The 25,854-nt window shown below is 40.0% G+C and overlaps 1 protein-coding gene across 1 annotated transcript in view; it reads right to left on the bottom strand.

The window, feature by feature from the left end:
- Window positions 1-253: 253 nt before the first annotated feature.
- Window positions 254-25,854, bottom strand: part of UGGT2 (UDP-glucose glycoprotein glucosyltransferase 2) — a 189,050-nt gene continuing 163,449 nt past the window's right edge. Inside the window, exons 34-39 of the mRNA XM_080798047.1 lie at window positions 22,375-22,557; window positions 20,283-20,443; window positions 19,526-19,640; window positions 11,801-11,917; window positions 7,125-7,251; window positions 254-728 (exon numbers count right to left, since the gene is read on the bottom strand). Coding sequence (XP_080654173.1) covers window positions 706-728; window positions 7,125-7,251; window positions 11,801-11,917; window positions 19,526-19,640; window positions 20,283-20,443; window positions 22,375-22,557 — 726 coding nt within the window. The 3' untranslated portion in view covers window positions 254-705. The remainder of the gene's footprint in view (window positions 729-7,124; window positions 7,252-11,800; window positions 11,918-19,525; window positions 19,641-20,282; window positions 20,444-22,374; window positions 22,558-25,854) is intronic.

Below are 25,854 nucleotides of genomic sequence, written 5' to 3'. Positions count from 1 at the left end.
GGAAGACAAACTTCATCTTCTTAGTTTCTATAAAATTGACTACTTGATGCTTCTTTTTATACTCCTCCTTTAAAAGCATACATACCTCGTAAGCCCATGAATGTAATTTTCTCAAAGATTAGAAACTAAGAAAATACAAATACAGCATAGAACTGTATCGTATCGTTTAAGATGAATACAGGATTATAGTATAGTACCACACTTCTTTCGTTTTAAAGTAAGTTATAAATGGGCTTAATTTTTTTTTATTATTCAGAGGTAACCATGGGTCCTCTTCCTTTCTCAGAAGAAAAAACCACAAGAGGTTTCTCTAATTTTAAGTGTGTTTTGCAATTGAAGAAATATGAATGCACGAAGAGGGAAAGCACAGACGGAGTTGGTTTGCTACGTCCCCGTGAAGACCAGCTAGTCCGCTTATGTTCTACTGGGCGATCTGGCAAAGTACCACTTTAATGGGTGAAAACCCAGTGTTTCAAGCAATAAAGAAAAAAAAATCTAGTTTTAAATACTCGATGGTCATTTTTTATATAACTTAAACTTATTCAATACATTAAGTACATGTATTTTTAAATAATTAATATTAGTTAAATTGAAGAATATGTCACTGATCTTTAATGAAATTTCCAAAAGTCTTAGCAGTAGTTCCACACTTCCCCAGCAGGTGGCAGATTTCTTCTCATTCTGTCTTTCTCCTGGAAGCCAGCGCTAGAGCTCATCGTGCGTCAAAACTGTAGAGGAGGAAAATGTACTTGTTACTGAAATCTTGAATATCAAATTCACTTATTAGCTAACTCTCACCAAAGTAAGAGATACAGAAAAAGCACAGCTGCTGACTGAGGATCCTTTCGTTTGTTTGGTACCTATTTGCTTATGGGAAATGAGATCAGTTCTAAGTACATGACAGCACTTACTATATTGTATCACAAACGCTTAACATTTTATCACCTAGAAGGGGGTTCTCATGAGTCTAGTAGGGCAAGGACCACATCTTTTTTGATCTCTGTTTTCTCTGAAACCTAGCACACTGCCTGGCCATGGAAGCCCTGAAAACTCCTGATCGTTTACTCAGCGTGTACCAAGAGCCTACTGTTAACATAACGGAACAGCAGAGAGCAGAAGCCACATGTGGTCCTCCTTGGAGGTGGCAGAGGCGGAGCGCTCCAACACTGACAGATGCTGACACGGCCGGCCGTGAGAGGATCAGTCCTAGCGAAGACTCTTGGAGACCAAAAGGGTGTCTTCTGCATCACTGAGGTGTCACACACGAACTGATTTTAAAACACTGATATTTAAAGTGACATTTTCAGGCAGAAATGAATGAAAGTACAATTTACATGCATCCTATTATTCCACAGTTTGAGATGTTAGACTATGTTTCTCTTTTGACTAAATTCCACTTGAGAGATAATAAAGAAATACAAAAGGGAGCAACAATAATGAGAATGGGGGAAGTGGTTAGGAGACATCACTGGAGCAGAATTATGAATGAATTTCTAAAAATGGAAGACAGAACATAAAGCTGATACACGACCACATGGCAGGGAAGAGGAGGTGATTTTTCCAACTGAAGAGAACCTCCTGACAGCAAACACTGGTGGCGCGTGAGTGAGAATGTGAAGCAGTAACTGAAACACTGTCAGGAGAATCTGTGCCTCTCAGCCTCCCACTCTCATTCTGTCCCCTGCATTTCACGGGGAATTGGTCAGGCTGTTTATTACTAGACAAAAAGTAGAAAATGACTTTTGGAAGAAAAATTCAACAACCTACTGAGAGAGCGACTGAGAGACAGACTGATTTTCAGATGAGAGTCAATGCTCTTGAATAAAATGCCATCATTTTGGCTTTTGTCCAGGCTGGTGTGTGTAGCATGACCTTTATCTGTTCCATGCCCGTATGTCCAGAGAGAAATCTGTCAATTCTGCACATGCTAATGTACTCAGAGCTACTGATCAACCCTCCCACTCAGGGAAGAAGCCTACTGGAAAAACAGACATTTTTACACAGAGAAGACCCTTGCCAGCTCTCTGTATTGATCAATCTAATCTTTTACTCTTAAAAATATAAAAATAGCCAAGGATCTCCACACATTTGAGGAAGACCAATAGCAAAAGAAAAAAGGCCCAAGATAAACAAACACCATACCCAAAAGAAAGAAGATAAGAAAGAGAACCAAAGAGGTACTTACGATAATTCTAATATTTTCCAGATTATTCTGAAAATGAAATTCAATGAAACCATGAAACAAGAAACTGAAATTCAAAAGTAACAAGGAGAGAAAAAGATCTGTCAAAAATTAAGGTGCGATTGCCCTCTTAAAAAAAAAATCAATAGAAGTAAAAAAAAAAAAAATTCCCTGAACAGAGGGGAAAAGTAGGAAATATAAAAAGAAAATATAACTACAGAAATACAAAGGATCATAAAAGACTATTATGAACAATGATATACCAAGAAACTGGGACAACCTAGAAGAAATGAATAAATTCCTAAAAACATTCAACTTATCATGAATATAGTGATTCATGAAGGAATAGAATACCTAAACAAACCAATTACTAGCAAGGAGACTGAACCAGTAATCAAAACCTCCTGAGACACAAAAGTCCAGGACCAGATGGCTTCACTGGTGAATCCTACCAAACATTTAAGGAATAATTAATACCAATCCTTCTTAAACTTTTCCAAACAATAGACAAGGAAGGAACACATCTGAACTCACTTTATAAGACCGGCATTAACTTGACCCCCAAACCAGAAAAGGACACTACAAGAGAAGAAAATTACAGACCAATATTCTTGATAAGCAAAGATGTAAAAATCCTCAACAAAATATTAGCAAACCAAATTCAACAATACGTTAAAAAGATCACACACCATGATCAAGTGGGGTTTTTCTAGAGATGCAAGGATGGCTCGATATCCACAAATCAATCAACATGATAAACGACATCAACAAAATGAAAGGATAAAAATATGATCATCTCAATGGATGCAGAAGAAGCATTTGCAATACATATGAGTAATAAGTCATGTTATACACCCGAAACTAATATAAAGTTGTATCTGTCAATTATATCTCAACTTTAAAAAAGGAAAAATAAAGAATAATAGGTCATGACCAAGCTGAGTTTAAACCTGGAGCACAGGGATGAGTCAATATCAGGAAATACATTAATAAAATTTGTCATATTAATAAATCAAATATAAAAAAACAGACAGTCACCTCCATTGCTCTTGAGGAGGCAGTCGATCGAAGGAACCCATTCTCTTTTCTCTTTCCAAATTCTAGTTAGTTAATATGCAGTGCTAAATGCAACTCATTATTGATAAAAAAAATTCATTGAAATAGGAATCAATGGCTATTTCCTCCACGTGATAAATTTTCATAGTCCAAAGTGATTATCCTACTTAATAGGGAAACACAGAAGGTTGGCCAGGCAAAGTGAGAAAGAGGCCTAGTGCACTACTATTGTTAACATCCTGTTAGAGATATCAACCAAAGCAATTAGATGAGAAAAAGCAATATGAGGTATAACATTAGAAAGGAAGAGGAAAAATCATTTTTGTTTGCAAATAATCTTTGGGGGGAAAAATCAAGAGAATCAATTTAAGTATTACTATAAATGAAAACCCAGTATGATCACAGAAATACAAATTCATACACAAAAAACAATAGTTTTTCTGTGTACAAGTAACCACCAGTAAGAAGAAACATTGTAAGAGAAAATCCCATTCATAATACTAACATAAAGATGAAATGTCTAGGAATGAGCTTAAAAAGATAACATATAAAACTTAGATGACTAAAATGTTCTGATTCTTGACAAACATAAAATGAACCTGAACATATAGAAAGATACAACATGCTCTTAGACAGGAAGAACAGTTTTCATGAAGATGTCAGTACTTCCTAACCTAATTAACAAATTTAACGTAATCTTCCTCCAACCCCTACCCTCCCCGCAAAAAACCTGAAAAATTTCAGCCTAGATAAGATGATTCTAAAGCTTGTATGGAAAAATGAACAGGAGTACCAGGAAAACAACAAAAACAAATTAGCAATGAAGGGAGATAAGTCCTACTCAATATTAAAACATGCTACAAATGTTCAATAATTAAAGGAGTGTGAAAGAGGCACATGTACAGTCAGAGATCAATGGAACAGGATAAAAAATGTGCCACATGAGACATAAATAATACTGGGATTTAGTTTACAATAAAGGTGGCAACACAAATCTCTGGAATAAAGATCATTAATTTCTTTCCAGTGTTGGACAACAATCCTCTAGGAAAAAATGAACAAAAGGACAAGAATAAACGGAAAACAAAACAAATGACAAATGGCCCTTAAGCATACGACAATATCCTTAACTCCATTCATGTTATGGATTGAACTGTTTCCCTCCAAAATTTATATGGTGGAATTCTAATTTGCAGAACTTCAGAAAGTGACCTTATTTGGAAATAGAGTCTTTACAGAGGTAATGAAGTTAAAATGACGCCATTAGGGTAACACCCTAATCCAACATGACCGGTGTCCTTGTTGGGTGAGGACATCTGCACACAGATATATGGAGAGAGAAGACAAGGTAAAGGGAGCCAGAGAGAGAACGGCCACCTACAAGTTGGGAAGAGGGCCTGGGATAGATCCTCCCCCACTGCCCTCAAAAGGAACCAACCCTAATGACACCTGGATCTTGGACTTCAAGCTGCCAGAACTGTGAGACAAAAAATTTCTTTTGTTTAAGCTACTTAGGCTGTGGTCCCTAGAAAACTAATACAGCTGCAATGAGAAATCCAGGAGTTACGAAAGGTATACCATAGCCTTAAAAATGACTGCCCCTTTGTGTCTGAGTAAAAGAGGCCTTCCAACTTTATACTATATACTTCCATATTGTTTTACTGTTTATAACATATCTTACATTTGTAATTGAAAATTAAGTAAATGCAATAATCTTTCATAAAACTTCTTTAAACTTCTCTTATTATTATATATAAATACATACGTAAACACAAACATGACATTTTTCTTTAAGACGGAGTCAATCATATTACAAATATTACTTTATGTTTTTAACTTAAAATATGCTGTCAGCAAAATATATTTATCTCAATTCTCTTGAAAGGCTACACTATATTTCACTGTTTGTGTATAATAATGTTTTTATAATCAATAGTCTCTTAATGGATAAATTATTTCTTTTTTAAAAGTAGGTCATGCCCAGCATGGAGCCCAGTGCAGGGATTGAACTCATGACCTTGAGATCAAGACCTGAGCTGAGTAGATCAAGAGTTGGAAGCTTAACCAACTGAGCCACTCAGGTGCCCCAATGGAGAAATTATTTCTATCTCATTAAAAACAATAGTATAATAATCATATGTATACATATATTTCTTTTTTAAATTATTTATTTTTTAAAAGATTATTTATTTGACAGAGAGAGAGAGAATGTGTGTCTCTGTGGGGAGGGAGGGGCAGAGAGAGAGGAGGAAAGAGAATCTCAAGGTGACTCCCTACTGAGCATCGAGCCCAATGGGGGGCTTGATCCCATAGCCCTGAGATCAAGACCTGAGCTGAAATCAGAGAGTCGGCCTAACCGACTGAGCCACCCAGGCGTCCCGTCATTTTTCTCTTATAATGTAAATGTGTTAAAGGGAATTGCTGGATCAACGGGCACACATATTTTAAATTTTTATACATATGGTAATATTTCCTTAATTTATACAGCTACTGTATATGAGAGTGCTCACTTGTCAATATCCTTGCTAACACTGGATATTATTAACCCTTTAACTTTTTCCAATTTGAAAGAGAAACATTTCATCTCATGTTCTGTGCATTAAAAATTTTTTAAGTAATTATGTAAAATTCCCTTTCTTCCTTTTCCTTTTTTCCTTTCTCCCCCCTCCTTCTCTGTCTTATCTTTCTCTTTGAAACAGTTATATCACAACACTGACAGAATCTTCTTCTGCATTGAAATGGTGACTTAATTATTTAATTTACTGGGGTGCCTGGGTGGCTCAGTGGGTTAAGCCTCTGCCTTTGGCTCAGGTCATAATCTCAGGGTCCTGGGATCAAGTCCTGCATCAGGCTCTCTGCTTGGCAGGGAGCCTGCTTCCTCCTCCTCTCTCTCTCTGCCTGCCTCTCTGCCTACTTGTGATCTGTCAAATAAATAAACAAAATCTTTTAAAAAATTATTTAATTTATTAATTAAAAATACATGAGTGTGTTTTAAATACTGAACTTCTCAGAAAATAACCACACTGGTTTTGTTAAGGAATACAGAAAGTCAAGATGAACACAACTTCATGCTTATGTGAGAAAGTTTACATACAACATTTTTATGTTTGTATTTAACGTTTGAATGTCTTGAAAAATAAAGCTTAATAAAATTAAGAATTTTATTCTGAACCACTGGAAAGAATTATTATTGAGGATTAATATAACCTGTGAAAAGTCGCTAACACGGACTGGAGCTCAGTGCTATTTTTAAAAAAGAGTAAAGAAAAACAGAGAACTAGGCACTGATGAGGAAAGAGAATTATGAGGCAATCAAGAAGTTTATATCGGCTTTAAAGGAATATTCAACACTAATTTGTTGAAGGTTTATGCAGAGTGATGAAATGCCCAGGTAACCACAGTTTAATCTTGGAAATGGAAGCACATGGAATCCTAGTCACGCTGCAGCCCTGACTAAGGCTGCTCGAACCAGGAGCCCACGGGAAATCCCTATTCTGTAGGAGATTAATTTAAGAGATAGGAGGTAATATTTCTAGTTACTATGTAAGTCTTTTCTTAAACTCAGGGCTTGAATTTTCCCATTTGGGAAATTCGGTGTAATGTTAAAGACAAGCATTTTTTCTACTTCGATTTTTTACTGCTGTGTCAGGAGGCTGATGCCGCAGCACTGGGCTCTGCGGTGACATGGAATGAAGTTCTCTCCACGGGGAAGAGAGTCTCTGCCCACGTCTTTAATTTGTGAGCTTAGTCCACATAAAAAGGAAATTTCTTAAGGAAATTCTGATCTCATCCTTTAATAAATTCATCAAGAAATGAGTTTGTAATCTATTATACTCTCAGTTAATGCAATGCGTGGTTCCGACACCACCGCAGAAGGGTGACTTACTTGCATTTTTCTTCTTGTTTTCCAGGTGATCTAACAGTCGTCGGATCTCGGTGTCATACTCCACCCATTCTGGGACAATCCTGGCAGCAGCTTGTAGCTTGGGTTCTTTTGTTTTGGGATTATTGCACTGAAAATTTAAATAAAGTTTTGTTAACGAAAAACTATTGCCCTCGTATGTTAGTTATACTTCAACTAAGGAAAGAAGGAAGGGAGGGAGGAAGGAAGGACTGACCATTGTTCAGGAAACATAAAGGAAATGCTTGAGGACATTACTAAGTCACTAGAGCAAACAAAAATGCATTTTGTAAAAAGCTGAGTCCTAAGTACTAAATATTTAAAGTTCATAAGTTAGTTGAATAGGGAAAGGATCAAGTGAAATGACGAATCATACTTTATGGGAGCAATAAGTGTTTAATGCAAACACCTCAATCAGAAATTTTTTATTTTTTAAAGATTTTACTTATTTTTTTGTCAGAGAGAGAGAGAGAGAGAGAGTGAGAGAAAGCACAACCAGGGGGAGAAGCAGGCAGAGGGAGAAGCCAGATGAGGGACCTGAGCCCAGGACGCTGGGATCATAACCCAAGCCAAAGGCATATGCTTAACCAACTGAGCCACCTAGGTGTCCCTCCATCAGAAATTTAAACAAAAATTGTTTTAAAAAATACTGATTTTTTTTTTTTGAAGATTTTATTTATTTGACAGAGAGACACAGTGAGAGAGGGAACACAAGCAGGGGGAGTGGGAGAGGGAGAAGCAGGTTCCCTGCCGAGCGGGGAGCCCGATGTGGGGCTCCATCCCAGGACCCCAGGATCATGACCTGAGCCACAGGCAGATGCTTAACGACCGAGCCACTCAGGCGCCCTAAACATTCTGATGGTTAACAAGTAGTTTGTCAAACAATTCTGCGAACTGTTTTGACAAAAGATCTAATTCCGTGACCATTCTGTAAAAGAACATAGACTACATTAACAAATATTTTCTTATCTTTTCTTTGGAATAATGTCTGGTTTATATGCTTTCCGTTTTCCACAGACAAAAGTATTGGTTAGCCTTTAGAAATCCCATGAGTTTCTTGAGCAAAAACGACCATGCCACTTCTTACGCCTCATTCTATTTAGCAACTGTGATGATATTTAAAGTCAGTTAACTGGAAAAAGAAAATCAGGTAACTGGAACTCATTTGTCAAAATATTGACAGGTGTGAAATTCAGAGTAGTTTATAAATCTCATGTCTAGAAATATTAACTAGTTTACCTGACACAGTGGAAAACCAGTGGGCGCGGCTCCGCAGTCAGGTTCCAACCGCACACTCACTAGTGGCGAGACCCATACAGTGTGTGTGTGTGTGTGGGGGGTGTGTCTGTGTGTGTGTGTGTGTAGGGGGGTTGTCTGGTGAGACCCATACAGTGTGTGTGTGTGTGTGTGTGTAGGGGGCGTGTCTAGTGCTCCACACAGAGGAGGAAGACAGTCTCCGAGGTTCCCCTGACACAGGACCCAGTTAAACTACTCAGCGAGCAACTGGTCCTAGCATGGAGCTCCTCGGGAAATTAAAAGGTTAAAAGGCAAAAGTCTCGTAGGAGAAGGATCTGACTGTGGACGTAGGTGACAGTGCGGAGGACGAGGCCTGCCGATGGGCTGCACGGGAGGTGTGAGCAGAGAGGCCACAGGGGCCCCCAGCGTGCGCGGCTGGACCATGTGAGGAATGGAGACGCCACTGACAGAGACACGAAGGGCGGTGGCGGGAGGACAAACGCCCCGCAGCTCCACAAGCCTCCCGCTTGCTCCCTACAAGGCATTCACAGAGGCCGCACCTGGAAGCCGCTCTGCACGACATTCCCTTGTAGCTGCCTCAACTTGCTTCCTCCTTAATTCCCGTGCGAAAGCTACTGGTTATGAGCCACGAGCCTAGTGTCTTGATCCTTTCCTCACCAGATATTTTCAGTTCATTCCACTGTGGCTTTTTTTCTAGTGATATACTCCTGAAGTAAGTGGGAAAAGAGGATTTTCTTCGCAGAAATTAACCTTACAGACAATACATTCTATAAAGTGAAGATAATCGAACTATTTTCTTTCATTTTAGTTGTGTCAGAAACTGTTAAAAATACTGTTTTCCTTAATATTTTGTGCTACGGTATTTTCCCCCTATAATCTGTATCAGTGGTGCTTAAATAGGGCTATTCTGCCCCTCAGAGGAGCTCTGACAAGGTCTGGACACATTTTGGGTGTCAGGCCCGGGGGTGGGGTGCTACTGCCATCTAGTGGGTAAGGCCAGGGACGTGCGAAACATCCCACAGAGTGCAGGAAGGTCCCCACAGTTACGGATCACTCGGTCCTAAATGTCAGTAACGCCCAGGTTGAGAACCCTGACTGAAACGGCGCAGAGTATTATGACATTCACAAATGCTCTCCTCACCTTCAATGCCATTAATCATGCTTTCTTCTCTTCATTAGGCCATTTCCTTGGGGTTTTTCTGCACTCCCTTAACTTTTTCCCCAAGGAGCTGGCCCGAATTAGCATGTTCTCTCATTTTGAAGTGTTTCTGTGGGAGGGATGGCTAGCTGTCCACCCAAATTTACGCCACCTTTTCTCTATGTAGACCCATCCCTAGGCAGTAGCTGCCCGTTGGGAACGCCATTTCTCAGCCCCCTTACATCTACATGTGGCCACACGACCAATGCCCACCCAAGGGGGCCATGGCTTTTGGGGGTCAGGAAGCATTCCTGCCACTTCTTCCCTCCCCTCCAGATCAACACTACACAACAGAAACTACATATGTCATCTTAAATTTTCTAGGAGCGACATATAAAAGTACAAAAAGAACAGGTGCAATCAATTTTAATACTGTATTTTACTTAACCAACTATGTCCAAATTATCAGTCAATATGTAATAAGTATAAAAGTTAGTAATAAGATTACTAACCTTATTTTACCTTATTATTGTACCGAGTCTTGAAAATCTATCTTACACTTTACAGCCCATCTCAGTTCAGACTAGCAACATTTTAAGCGCTCAGGGGTCACATGTGGCATGTGGCCGCCATCCTGGACAGATCAGCCCCAGATGGATACAGAGATGACAGGACCTCAGAGGATGAAGGAGCCCCAAGTGGACGGAGGGTGGTCCCTGAATCATAGGGAAGCTACTCACGGACAGAATACTCATATGGATCTGTACTCAGGTGAGGGAGAAACCACTGAAATTAAGGGTTTGTTATAGTTAGCTCATGCTAACCTAAGTACTAGAGACCCCCCAGGAGACCCTCTGTCACCAATGTACGAGTCACCACTTTTTATGTCCCAGCAAAACCTTAACAATCTCTTAGGAGTTTCGTTCAGTAATGTTCTTGACCTCTCTTTAGAAAATTCCCTACTTTCTTCTTAACAATGCCATCTTACTCATTCCTGCCACATTCTATCACCTTTGATTGCAACCTGACATACTGGCCTGCTATGTTTTTTTCTATACATTTCTATGCATACCTAGAAAAATGTCTATTTTATTGTCCTGTCTTTTGTTCAAAACTGTATGAATGCTAATATTTTGGCAGCTTATTTTTTACTGAAGAACTTGTAAACAATTATTTAAAACTTAAATTAGCACAAAAACTATTCTTTTTCTTTCTAAAGAAAAAGAATGTCAATATCTCATAACTATTAAAGATAATAAAGTATTGGAATGTGAGTTCGAGACAGCTGGACAATAAATTAGTTTCAAATATTTCACATCTAGGAGAGTTACACTGTGTAGCATAGGATCTGCTTAAAATCAAAATGAAAATAAATTTCTCAAAAGGAAGAAAAGCAGACATGTAAAGGATAATTTAGTAGACACAGAATTATTTTGGTAGTCTTCATTTGGGAAAAATACTGGCAGGAGAACCAAACTGGTTATACATTAAGATGAAAGTTCATCCATGAGCACTTCAGGCAGCTCCTGGCCCTCCTTTCAGACGCCCCTGAAAAGTGCCCAAGAGAGTAATGCAGCAAGCCCGAGATCGCCGTCCTTCCCACGGCCTGCTTGCATGGATGGCCCTTGGCTGGCATCTGGGATCTCGGGTTTCGGGAGTGTTGCCACCATTCCTGGTAAGACTAGTACACAGTGCCCGAACCGTGCCAACCCATGCTTTATACTGAACCTGCTTTCCTTTTGGATGTTGGGAATTTTTAGTGTATTTCCGTATTAAGTGCCCGGTATGCGACAGGCAGGGGGAGTGCTCGTGAGCGGACCCCCGTAAGAATCCTGCACACTGGGTTCCTGACGAGCTGCCCTGGGACACACCACCTCACCAGCGCTGTGGAATTCCTCACAGCTTCAGGGGTTGAGCTGGTCCCGCGTGACTGCCCAGGAAGAGGGCTCTTGGACGCGTGCCCCTGGCTTGCTCTGAACTTTGCCCCCCACACCTCTTCCCTGTGGGTACATGGCATGACACCCTGCCATGAACAGGGTGATATTCTGAGTCCTGGGAGTCCTTTTAGTGATTCCTCAACCCTGGGAGTGGTCCCGGAGGCCCCCTGACACAGCTCTGTACTTGGCCAACCTAAGTGAACACCACAGTACATGATAGACGAAACAGCAGGGTGCCATGGGGGTGCCATCCCGGCTGTAAAAGAGAAACTATTCTCCTTGAACACATTCACGTGTGCTTGTACACAGACGATCACGCACACACTCACCAGATCAATGGTTTTGGCTCTCTGCTTGGAGTCGTCGTCACACCACGTTTCACACCACAGCCAGTCTTGAGGAAGAGACTTAATGGCGACTTGGTAAATCATATTATTGGGAAGATCCTATAGAAACATGATTTAAACAAGGTACAGAAATTAGGCAGAGGGAATGAGCTTGATAATGCCAATTAGATTAAAAACAAGTTCAAAAAAACATTCACAGACCTAAGATATTGATTTTTAAGCTACTAACATACTTACTATGACCCAATCATCTTGTGTGATGATGAACCCGGGGGCTAGAACTGTGCCCAAAGCAGTCCTGGACATCACCCCTGACATCAGGGATGCAGTGGGGAGCCCAAACATCCACCACCCCACATGCCCCCAGATGGACAGCCGCACCGCCTCCACCCGTCCTGAACCAGCGCACTGGTCACCCGCACTGGGCCCGCTCTTGCCATTGCTGTCAACGTGCTGCCACCATGCCCTTTAGATTTGGAGGGGACCCTTTCTTTCCCTGTTAGGAAATAATGCTCCAAGCTTTCTAAGCAAAGACTGCTGAGACCTGGGTTAAAGAAAGTTTACAAGGCAAATGAACCTCATAAGTGACAAAGACCTCACAGTCCTGCCTACAAGCCCGTGCGTGCCTGAGCCCAGTCAGGTCTTCAGAGGAGATGGCCATCCCTGGGGTCATGATGATTTCAGCCTCGTGAGCGACTGTGGAGCAGAATGCTCAGCTACGTCAGGCCCAGAGTCCTGGCCCACTGAAACTATTTGTTATTGCAAGCGGCTATGTTTTCTGGTAAGTTGTTAGGGAGCGATAGATAATGAATACGGGGTGGTTGTAGGATTTGGACTTTCCAAATAAAGCTGCTACATCTATTGATGCACAAGTCTCTATATAGACATGTACTTTTTAAAAAGATTTATTTATTTATGTAAATTTGGCAGAGAGATCACAAGTAGGCAGAGGCAGGCAGAGAGAGAGGGGGAAGCAGGCTCCCCACAGAGCAGAGAGCCCGATGCGGGGCTTGATCCCAGGACCCTGGGATCATGACCTGAGCTGAAGGCAGAGGCTTTAACCCACTGAGCCACCCAGGTGCCCCTAGACTTATACTTTTATTTCCCTTGAAGTAGACTGACTGGTCATAAGGTAGGAGTAAATTCAAATTCATAAGAAACTGCCAAACTGTTTTTCAAAATGTCTACAGCATTTTTTATTTTATTATGTTAGTCACTGTACAGTTTTTGATGTTGTGTTCCATGATTCATTGTTTGCATGTAACACCCAGTGCTCCATGCATTACGTACACTCCTTAATACCTATCACTGGGCCAACCCATTCCCCCAACCCCCACCCTCCAAAAACCCTGTTTGTTTCTCAGAGTCCATAGTCTCTCGTGGTTTGTCCCCACCCCCTTCATTTTTCCCTTCCTTCTCCTAATGTCCTCCATGCTATTCCTTATGTCCCACATATAAGTGAAACCATATAATTGTCCTTCTCTGCTTGACTTATCTCACTCAGCATAATCTCCTCCAGTGCCATCTATGCTGATGCAGAAGTTGGGTATTCATCCTTTTTGACGGCAGAGTAATACTCCATTGTATATATGGACCGTATCTTTGTTATCCATTCATCTATTGAAGGGCATCTTGGCTCTTTCCACAGTTTGGCTATTGTGGAGATTGCTGCTATGAGCATTGCGGAGCATGTGGCCCTTCTTTTCACTACTCCTGTATCTTTGGGGTAAATAACCTGTAGTGCCATTGCCAGGTCAGAGGGCAGCTCTATTTTGAATTTTTTGAGGAACCTCCACACTGTTTTCCAAAGTGGCTGTACCAGCTTGCATTCCCACCAACAGGGTTACAGCATTTTTACCTGCTCATCAGCAATGTATGCACCCTTGTCAACACTTAGTGTGGTCTTTTTAATATCAACCATTTTAATAGTGTGTGGAATTATTCATTGTAGTTTGAATTCTCATTTCCCTAATGACTAATCATCTTCAGCATCTTTCCATGGACTTATTGCCACTTGATCATCATCTTTGCTGAAGTGTCTGTTAAAATCTGATATTTTAAAATTTTTTAAATTTTTATTTTTAAAATACTTTATTTTTTAAAGATTGGCTTTTTAATTTTTTTATTATGTTCAATTATCCAACATATAACACATCATTAGTTTTTGATGCAGTGTTCAACGAATCATTAGTTGCATATAACACCCAGTGCTCATAACGTCATGTGTCCTCCTAAACTCCCATCATTCGGTTACTCCATCCTCCATCCCCTCCCTTCTGTAACCCTCAGTTTGCTTCCTGGAGTCCAGAGTCTTTCATGGTTTGTCTCCCTCTTTGATTTCTTCCCATTCAGTTTTCCCCTCCCTTCCCCAGTGGTCCTCCGTGCTATTCCTTATTTTCCACATGAGTGAAACCATATGATAATTGTCCTTCTCTGCTTGACTTATTAGCATAATTCCCTCCAGTTCCATCCATGTTGATGGAAATGGTGGGTATGCATGCTTTCTGATGGCTGAGTAATATATATGGACCACATCTTCTTTATCCATTCATCTGTTGAAGGGCATCTCACCTCCTTTCATAGTTTGGTTACTGTGGACATTGCTGCTATGAACACTGGGGTGCAGGTCCCCCTCCTTTTCATTAAGCCTGTATCGTTGGGGTAAATACCTAGTAGTGCAATTGCTGGGTCGTAGGGTAGTTCTAGTTTTAATTTTTTGAGGAAACTCCATACTGTTTTCCAGAGTGGCTGCACCAGCTTGCATTTCCACCAACAGTGTAAGAGGGTTCCCCTTTCTCCACATCCTCTCCAACACTTGTTTCCTGTCTTGTTAATTTTTGTCACCCTAACTGGTATAAGGTGGTATCTCATTGTGGTTTTGATTTGAATTTCCCTGATAGCTAATGATGTGGATCATTTTTTCATGTGTCTGTTGGCATTTGTATGTCTTCTTTGGAGACGTGTCTTTTCACGTCTTCTGCCCATTTCTTGACTGGATTATTTGTTTTTTGGGTGTTGAGTTTGAGAAGTTCTTAAAAGATCTTGGATACTAGCCCTTTACCTGATATGTCATTTGCAAATATCTTCTCCCATTCCATGGGTTGCCTCTTAGTTTTGTTGACTGTTTCCTTTGCTGTGCAAAAGCTTTTTATCTTGATGAAGTCCGAAAAGTTCATTTTTGCTTTTGTTTCCCTTGTCTTTAGAGACCTGTCTTGAAAGAAGTCTCTGTGGCCAATGTCAAGGAGGTTGCCTCTGGTGTTCTCCTCTAGGATTTTGATGGATTCCTGTTTCACATTGAGGTCTTTCATCCATTTAGAGTTTATCTTTGTGTATGGTGTAAGAGAATGGCCCAGCTTCACTCTTCTACATGTGGCTATCCAATTTTCCCAACACCACTTATTGAAGAGACTTTTTTCCATTGGATATTTTTTCCTGATTTGTCTAAGATTAGTTGACCACAGAGTTGAGGGTCCATTTTTGTTTCTGATTTTTTAAAAATGAGATTGTTTCCTTTCTTATTAATGAGTTTTGAGAGTTCTTTTATATATTTGTCAATTATTTTCTAATGTGAGTCACACTTTTAACAGGTCTAAAAACATGTGCATAAACAATTTTCTATCTTCTAAAAGTTTTATAGTTTTACATTTTATCTTTAGATCTATGATGTGTTTTGAGTTGATTTTTGTACATGAAATGTGTTATGAATGGGAGTGTTTTTGTTTTGCTTTGTATATGGATGTCTAATTTTTCCAGTGTCATTTTAGAAGGCAGTCCTTTTTCCACTGCACTGCCTTCACACCTTTGTCAAAAGTCAATTATTCAAATGAATGGGTTATTTCTGGAATCTCTAGTCCTACTTATGGATTTAATTACCTGTCTTTACACCAAATCACACCATTTGGATTACAGTATCTTTATATTAAATCTTGAAATCAGGCAAAATAAGTCTTCAAACTCTGTTCTTCTTCAAAGCTGTTTTGGCTATTTTGGGTCTACTGCATTTCTATATGAACTTAATTTTTTAAATGCTATTAGAAAGAGTATCATCTTTTTAGCTTCCATTTCCAACTGTTGCTAGTAAATAGAAATACAGAATTGACTTTCATATATTCGTCTTACATATGCAGTATTACTAAATATACTTATTAGTTCTACATAGCTTTATAGTAGATTAGAGAGGATATTCTACATAAATGATTCTATTGTCTGAAAAAAAAGTTACTTATTCCTTGCCAATTCAATGCCTTTTATTTTTCTTGCCTGTTGTACTATCTAGTACCTCCACTGCAATGCTGAATGGAAATGATGAGTCGATGTTTTTGCTTTGTACCTGATCTTAAGGGGAGAGTATTCAGTATTTCGCCATTAAGTACGATGTTAGCTATAGGTTTTTCGTAGGTGTCTTTTTTTTTTTTAAGATTTTATTTATTCATTTTAGAGAGAGAGAGCACAAGATGGGGGGAAAAGCAGAGGGAGAGGGAGAGAGAATCTGAAGCAGATTCTGCACTGAGCGCAGAGCCCAATGGGGGCTCAAACCTATGACTGTGAGATCATGACCTGAGCCAAAACCAAGAGTCAGACACTCAACTGACTGAGCCACCCAGGTGCCCCTCATAGGTGTCCTTTACCAGGCTGAGGAAGTTCCCTTCTTGTGCTAGGTTGCTGAGAGTTTTTATTAGGAATGGATACTGGAATATATCAAATGCTCTTTTGTATCAAGCTGATCATGTGGTTCTTCTTTTTTTGGTCTGCTAATTAGTGAATTACACTGACTGGTATTCTAAAATGGAATGAACCCAGGGATAAAGTCCATTTAATTATGACATAGGGTCTTTATTATATATGCTGGATTTGATTTCCTGAGATTTTTATTAAGGATGTATACACCTGTTCATGTGGGATGTTGTGCTGTATTTTTCCTTTCTTGTAATGTCTTTGTATGGTCTTAATGTCAAAGTCATTAATGATGGCTTCATAGAATGAGTAGAATTGGTATTGTTTCTTTCTTTAACGTTTGGTAGAATTCCCTAATGAAGCTATCTGGGCATGGAGATTTAAACTAAACTCAATTTCCTCCATTGACATAGGACTACTCAAACTATTTCATTTTAAGTGCATTTTGGTAGTTTGTGTCTTTTATTTATTTTTATTTATTCAAAAAGAAAAAGCCCATCATAAAAAGAATCACAAGATCCAACTCATGGAAGACTACCAGACCCCACTTGCTGGCAGTAAAACCCACAAAGGCTGGACATTTTTAAAATTGTTCTCTGTGGGTAATCCCACAACCCCAAGACAATGGAAAAATGAACCGCCCAATGTAAGTATAAGCCTAATGTTAAAGAGTAAGCCCCTCCCTGTACGGTTAGCTAACTTTAAAAAATTTATAAAACTCTTTGTTAGAGGCAAAGGGGAGGGTTCCCTTCCCCATCTGGGAGGAGAGACCACTACTCTGTGAAGTCTTTTAAGTAGCCGACCAGACTGGACTCTTCCTAACCAACCAGGGACCACAGATTCTTCTGAACTGAAATATATACATATTCTGTATACGGGTTTGTCTTTCCTGCTCGCAGAGACTTAGCAGCATTATCCAAGGGCTTACAGAGCTATCCACTGAGGGAGGATTCCATTTAATATTGCATTAGACCAACAGACCCACTTTAGAGCAAGGAAAGGAAGCCTGGCAGAGGGCACATGACCAGGAGATCCCATGGTCCGGCCGCATACTCCACCACCCAGAAGCTGCTGGCCTGACAGAGCAATAAATGATTTACTGAAGGCACAGGAGGTGCTACCTTGGAGACAAGACGCTGCAAGAGTGGGGTGCAGCATATGTTCTAAATCACCAACCATCATATGGTGCTGTGTCACCACCTGGAAGAATGGGTCCAAGGGGCAAAGTAGAAGTAATCATGCTTATCCTCGCTCCCAGTGACGCTCTTGGGGAAGCTGTGCTTGTTATCCCCTTAATTCTGGGAGGTTTTGGGTCCAATCATTAGGTTAAGTGACTCTGGAAATTAGTCAGATATTGAGAAAAAAAGATGCTTATCTGTTAGGAAAAACAAAATGTAAGGCAGTAGCCAGGTGGGACACAGGATGAAGGGAGTTTGTCTTAAAGATCAGAGACGGAGACGGAAGACAGAGACGGAGACACGTTTCACTGATGATGGAAGGGAGTAAGAAAAAGGTACAGAGGGTGAGTCAGGGCATGTGGTGGGAGGAGGAGGCCTAAGGATGGAAAAGTGAAGATAAAATATGATTAGTTTTGAAAATGTTGAGCTGAAAGTGAAAAAATTACGTTAAGTCGAGACAGTCAAGATATCCGATACAGAATGTACCAAGGGGAAAAAGAGGATGCAAATGTCAGATTTTGAAGTTTACAGGCAGGGAACTGGAGCGGTCTGGATCCATGTACTGAAAATGAGCCTATGAGACCAACCTCTTACACCACACACATAGATAAGCTCAAAATGGATAAAAGACCTCAATGTGAGGCAGGAATCTATCAAAATCCTAGAGGAGAACATAGGCAGTAACCTCTTCGACATTGGCCACAGCAACTTCTTTCGAGACACATCTCCAAAGGCAAAGAAACAAAAGCGAAAATAACTTTTCGGACTTCATCAAGATAAAAAGCTTTTGCATAGCAAAGGAAACAGTCAACAAAACTAAGAGGCAACCCATGGAATGGGAGAAGATATTTGCAAATGACATATCAGGTTAAGGGGTGGTATCCAAGATCTATAAAGAACTCCTCAAACTCAACACCCAAAAAACAAGTAATCCAGTCAAGAAATGGGCAGAAGACGTGAAAAAACACTTCTCCAAAGAAGACATACAAATGGCTAACAGACTCATGAAAAAATGTTCCACATCATTAGCTATCAGGGAAATTCAAGACAAAACCACACTGAGATACCACCTTATGCCAGTTAGAATGGCAAAGATTAACAAGATAGGAAACAACAATTGTTGGAGAGGATATGGAGAAAGGGGAACCCTCTTACACTGTTGGCGGGAATGCAAGCCGGTGCCGGCCTCTTTGGAAAACAGTGCGGAAATTCCTCAAACAATTAAAAATAAAGCTACCCTATGACTCTGCAATTGCACTACTGGGTATTTACCCCAAAGATACAAATGTAGTGAAAAGAAGGGCTATATGTACCCCAATGTTCATAGCAGCAATGTCCACAATCGTCAGACTCTGGAAAGAGCCAGGATGACCTTCAATAGACGAATGGATAATGAAGATATGGTCCATACATACGATGGAATATTTCTCAGCCACCAGAAAGGATGAATACCCAACTTTTGTATCAATGTGGACGGGACTGGAAGAGATTATGCTGAGTGAAATAAGTCAAGCAGAGAAAGTCAATTATCATATGGTTTTACTTACTTGTGGAGCGTAAGGAATAACATGGAGGACATTGGGAGATGGAGAGGAGAAGTGAGTTGAGGGAAATCGGAGGGAGAGACGAACCATGAGAGATTGTGGACTCTGAGAAACAAACTGAGCGGTTTGGAGGGGAGGGGGGTGCGGGGTTGGGTGAGCCTGGTGGTGGGTATTAAGTAGGGCACGTATTGCATGGAGCACTGGGTGTGGAGCATAAAAAAGTGAATCTTGGAACACTGAAAAAATAAAATAAAATTTTAAAGAGAAAAGAAAAAAAGAGAAGAAAATGAGTCTATGAACATTCTACCTACCTGATCGAGGTTTGAAAGACTATTTGGATCTTGACTGAGAGCTTGGTACTGGCCCCGGAGCCTGTCTCCTGCTGCAATTCTCCTGAACTTCTTGAGATCCACCACATACAAGGCACTGCAAAGGTGAGGAGTCTTTGGTGGCCCATGTTGTTCATAGACTTTTACTTTCCCCCAGTGATGGTCCACAGGGATGGGACTGACTTTTAGATATCCCTGGGTCTACTAATGATGAAACCTTTCATAAATTTTCTCCCAATGTCCAACACGGTTTGGACCAATGGGTCTGAAGCTCGTTATAACACTGTTAGGATCCATATCCTCGTAGAGTCGCCTCAAGTTTTTCCAAGACACCATGAAAGTCATGGCTCTCCAAAACAACAGCTTTGAAGACAGTACGCTCATTTTGTGACGTAACCAACTAGTTTATCTTTAGTGGTTAGGAGCCTCTCGCTTGAGTCCTATTAATTGGGTTTAATGCCTGGCTCAGCTAAGCACTAACGGTATAAGCCTGGGAGAGTCACGTGAATGCCGCCTGCTGTGGTTTCCAGGTTTCCACAGCTGTTAAATGGGGATGACGGCATCTCAAAATGTTGTCATAGAGATTTTATGGGTTAGTACATGTAAAGTCTTTTAAGAGAGACGGGCATGCCATAAACACTAACAGGTTGCCATTGTTGTCTGATTTCTAAGAAAACTGAGTATTGTGATAAATTTAAAGTATAAATTTATACTTTATAAAAAGTATAAATTTTCTTACCTGATATGGTATTTCCTTCTTAAGAGATGTGATGCCCAGTATCCTTTTTTCCAGAAACGATATCCATCCATTTCAGTGCGGCTATCACAAAATGGAGTGTACCCATAAGGTGCTCCACCCAGATCGAAATCTCGGAGTTCTTTTAGGTCATGTCTCACAATCTAAATAATTAAAATAGTTTCTCTGATGAAGATTATAAAATAATATTATGTTATTATAATAAGCCCTTTTTATGTGAATCTCAAATAATCACCTGATTGTAGAAATAAAGAGAATTGTGCTTTTCTCACAGCTCTTTCAAGCAGCAAGGAGTTTACTAAGTTATTTCTTCTCTTGTTCTTTCAGGTGAAAGAAACTGGGGTGCCTGGGTGACTCAGTTGGTTAAGCATCTGCCTTCCGTTCAGATCATGATCCTGGGGTCCCGAGATTGAGCCTGAAGTCAGGCTCCCTGCTCACTGGGGAGTCTGCTTCTCCCTCTGTCCCTCCCCCTGCTTGTGTGCTCTCTCTCAAATAAAATAAAATCTTAAAAAAAAAAAAGAAACCAAAAATGTCTATGCTTAGTCTATATGACAGTGGTCTTATTTATTAATAAGGATAGTTTGTTACATCATTTTAATTTTATTAATTTGACAAAGAGCATGAGTAGGGGAGGGGCAGGGAGGGAGAGGGATGAGCAGATTTCCTGCCAAGAGCAGAGACTGACAAAGAGCTTGATCCCAGGATCCTGAGATCATGACCTGAGCTGAGCTCAGAGCCACCCAGGGGCCCCTTGTGATGCCACTTCAATCAAGATAGTTTAAACAAAATGTACTTTAGAAATAAATTAAATATTTCACAAGTATTCTTACTTACTTGATTACTCTTAGTTTATCAAGATATAGATTAGTAATTCAAAATCATCTTATGATAAATCTCCATTATTGTAATATTGGCAAATATTAGTCTGAATGATAAAGAAAAACCTCTTGATTATCCTTAGTGGCTTTAATGAAATAACAGTTCCTTTTTTCTTTAAGATTTTATTTATTTTAGAGACAGCGCGTGAGTGGGAGCAGGGTGAGAGGGAGAGGGGGAGGGAAAGAAACCCAAGCAGATTCTGTGCTGAGCCTGATGCAGAGCTCGATCCCATGACCCTGAGACCATGACCTGAGCTGAAACCAAGAGTTGAGCGCTCAACCAACGGTATCACCCAGGTGCATTTTTTAACAGATTCAAGCCTGCTGGAAAATATCACTGTGTAAGTTGGGGAAAGGTAGAAGAAATATATTTTATGTTAAATGGTATATTTGGAAGTGCTTAGTTCATCAACCACATTTGCTTGTTTTCTTACTTTTTAATTATAATGATTCATATAGATCAATTTGGAAAATACTATAAAAGTAATAAAAGTTGACAATATAAGCAAATTCTAATATAGGATTTGAACAATGTACTTTTTGTCCTAAATACAAATTGAACTAACTTGTACTCTTAACTCATACAATGTTAATTTTTACATTTTAGTGTTCTACTTAAAAATTCTGTGTATTTTTCAAATATTTTTTCCCATTAATGATTACAAAGACATGCAAGGGAGGGAAGGGTGAAAAGTCACAATTTTTGGATATATAAATTTTGAAACCTGAGTACTATAATGGTTTTTAGTAGCCAAATTTGGGATATTTTTTTTCCATTAGAAGGAAATGAGAGTTGTCTGTAATCACCAACTTTTTTTTAGCAAGAAGAAAGAGCTCATTTTAAATAATCAGCTCATATTCATAGGAACTCAGACAACTACTTTTATTGTGACTAGGATCAGTACTTTTTTAATTACCAAAATTAAAAAAAAAACTACTACTTCAGGGAAAAAATTGCCAGGTCCCAGATAGTAAATGGTACTTCTTGCAGATACATTTGAGTTTCCCCTGGAATTCTGACAGCTTTTTTTTTTTTAAGACACTTCCTTTATGTGTCCCATTCATGTCACGTATTTTTACGTAGCATAGCAACAAAGATAATAATGAACAGCAGCAATATAAACTGAGTCCCTACACCCAGACAGAAGTGCAAAAAAAGTTTAAGTACTACCAAAAACTAGAGTTAATCTTATCACCTGGTCAGCATCAACAAAAATGATTTTGTCCACCGCCAGAGGAAAGAGGACATCGAGGAAAAGAATTTTGTAACCCCAAATAATCCTCTGTTTTTCAGTCTGCTGATGGAGCCAGCTGGGCCACCTGTACTGCACGAGTTCATACTGGAAGCCATACTCCTCGGCCATGTGAGGAATCACCTCCTACAAACACACACATAAACACAAACCGAAGAATATACTCAAGGAAGAGAAAATCATTTTTGTTGTAGAGAAAAAAATTAACATTTTAAAAAGCAGAGTTTACCATGAATTGTTACAAACTACTTGGTAAAATGTTTAGACTACTTCTACAACGTACACCTATTAATGAGGAACATGAAAACATTGACCAATATAAAAATACAAGCATACATGAAACTAAGTAATCTAATGACATTAAGGAATAGGTATGCCATATTGAACAGCAAGTTAATTAAATAAGATAAATGCTCCCCTAGTTCTTACTACCAACGTTTGACTTGAGAAAGCCTGACTCTATAAGGAAAAGCGTCTGGGATCTGGGAACACCGATGCGTCACACGGTGCATGGGTGTGTCAACATGCTGGCTGCCCAGAGACAACAGGAAGAGGGAGGGAAAAAACCACAAAATGAGCTGTAAATTGATAAATTGGGTTTTCTACATGAGTTTCATGTTTGAGATTTATGACTATTCATTTATTTTATTTTTTTTTTTAAAGATTTTATTTATTTATTGACAGAGAGAGAGAGAGAGAGAGATCACAAGTAGGCAGAGAGACAGGCAGGCAGAGAGAGAAGGGAAGCAGGCTCCCTGCTGAGCAGAGAGCCCGATGCAGGACTTGATCCCAGAACCCTGAGATCATGACCTGCGCCGAAGGCAGAGGCCTAACCCACTGAGCCACCTAGGTGCCCCAATTTATGACTATTTAATTCAAGAATTAAAAATCCAGGATAGTCATTGTGGTTCTGGATGTTTTGGTATTGGATTCAGAGTCTTTTTTTTTTTTTTAAATAATTTTTTTTGACAGATATCACAAGTAGGCAGAGAGGCAGGCAGAGAGAGGGGGGGAAGCAGGCTCCCTGCAGAGCAGAGCCCAATGTGGGGCTCGATCCCAGGACTCCGGTATCATGACCTGAGCTGAAGGCAGAGGCCTTAACCCACTGAGCCACCCAGGTGCCCCTTGGACTCAAGAGTCTTACAGACTTCGAGTATCTTACCCTGTTGAGGGCAGTATTTCATTAACACACTGTTGGCTAAGTTTGGCTCATGAGCCCCAAACTGAGAGGGAGTGTGGTCAAGGTCGGGGGGAGGGAAGACAGGTTAGCAAACAGAATTTGCTTTTTCCTCCTCAGTTCTCATTTGGAGCTTGTTGCTGGTTTTACACCTATTTTAATTTTCTTCCTGCTTTTGTAAGATCAGTGTAGATTTAAATTACGTTCCTTATTGTAAGCTCTGGTTTTATCTGTGAATTGAAATGCTGCAATTATGGCTAGAACAGTTGCTGAGAATCATTGTTTTGATTTCAAAATTTAAAAAAAAAGTGTTAGGAGAAAGTAGAAAAGCTGTCTAATCAGCAAATATGCACTAACATTTTCACTGAGCACGCACTAGGTGTCAGGTACTTTTTTAGGACCTAGGGATACAGAAGTGAACAAAACAGACACAAATTATGGCCCTCATAAGGCCATAATTAAGTAGAAAATGAATGAAACAGTTGAGTCACCTGTAGAACACAGTGCTAGGGGAAAGTAAAAAGGGGAGGGAAGCAGAGTGAAAATCAGAAGGGACTATAACTTCAGATTGTGTGGTCAGGAAAGGATTATTCCCTAAGTAGGTATAAGTCAGCAAGGATTTGAAGGTAGGTTTTGAAAACTGGAAGGTAAGGATCTAGGGTACTAGTAATTTCTGTGTCTGACTGGCTACACAGGTGTTTTAACTTCGTAAAAATTCATCAAAGCTGCACACTTACAATTTGTACACATTGTACTTTACTGAAAAGTTTCAAAAAGATAAGCATTTTGAGGGAAAAGAATGAAATTCCCCAAAGAAGGAAATTATTATTTCAGATATGCTATTACTTCTGGCCACATGGTAGAGGAAGAACATATGCAGACACGGCATATATTTCTACGGAACAGGCTCATGCCTGCTGAGAGAATCTTCGGACGGAGCTATCTCAGTTTATGTAGAATTAATCCCCATGTGCAGTGGTCGCCTAATAGGATAACATCAAAAACTTGGTAACAAACTAGTATGACTTCTTGTTTATATTTATGGGTTCTTTTTCAGTTGTTTATCTGCTCCTAAATGAGCACGTGAGGTGTCACTCTTGGTGGTGGTGGCAGGAGAGGCTGTGACGTAGGGTTAAGCACCTGGGCTCCGAGGGCAGAATGCTTGGGGTCATGTTCCTAAGTAGCTATGTTCCTAAGTAGCTGTTTGATCTCAGGCCTGGGCTTTAAAGGACAAATCTTGCTCCAAGAAAGGTTGGGCCCTTTGCCCAGGGCTCCTGGGAGGTAACCTCTGCCCTTGCACTGTCCTGCCTTGGGCCACACCAAAGAGTCTAAGCTAACAGTGGGACGTACAGCTGGGGCTCTGAGCCACAAGGTATCAGCTGTAAGGTATTGCTGTGCTAAACCCTAACTGGCAGGATAATGGCTCTTCTTAGTTCTTCGAGTTCTTCTAGTTAACCTCTGAACCCGAGGGTGGGCTTGGATACCTCCCAGCTGTATAGGCTGGGAGGTTATATAATTTCTGAGTCTTGGTTTTCCGGGAATAGACCTTTACGAAGAGCAACTACATAGGAAAAGCTCTCAGCAACGTGCTGGCAACAGGAATACAAACATGGCTGGCCATGCTCATTTCTGCTTTTATCCCTGGTTTTGGATCAGAGGAGGAGAAAGCCTTTGAACTCCTACTGAATGAGACCCTAACTTATATGAAATCTGGAGAATCTGTCGTGAGAATAGGGAGACACAGGGTACACTTTGTGGCAGGGGCGTGAGGCTGAGTAAAGGGTAAGAGCGGTTGACCATCTGAACACGTCTCCAGACGCAAGGCGCCATTTTGCATATAGTACCCAAACCAGCCCCACAGCAACAGCGTGCTGCACCGAGACAGAAGAGCCTTTTTGTTCTCAGAACTATCCAGCTATTTCCTACGGTGCAGTTTTCATATTCTCTGTTACTACTGTCCCAGCCTATCTTTGTAAAATTAGGACAATTCAATTCTTTTTATTGACAATCTGTACATGTCTTTCATTGCCAAATTTTATTTAATTATATTCATTACCATGAAAAACCACTAATCTTTCTGATTTTGAATTTAGTTAAAAATAAGCCATCCCCTTCTGTCCTTTTAAACACTTCTTTAAATAAAAACAGCACAGGATTTTTCTTCAGATAAAACAGTGAATACCAAAGTTTTAAAATTGATTAAAAGTAGTCATTTCAAAAGACTCATTCTGAAATTATGTGAACTT

This window comes from Martes martes (assembly GCF_963455335.1).
Source record: "Martes martes genome assembly, chromosome: 3".
Lineage (NCBI taxonomy): Eukaryota > Metazoa > Chordata > Mammalia > Carnivora > Mustelidae > Martes > Martes martes.
Note: the sequence above shows the minus strand (reverse complement) of the source record. Positions and strands in the feature narration are given on the sequence as shown.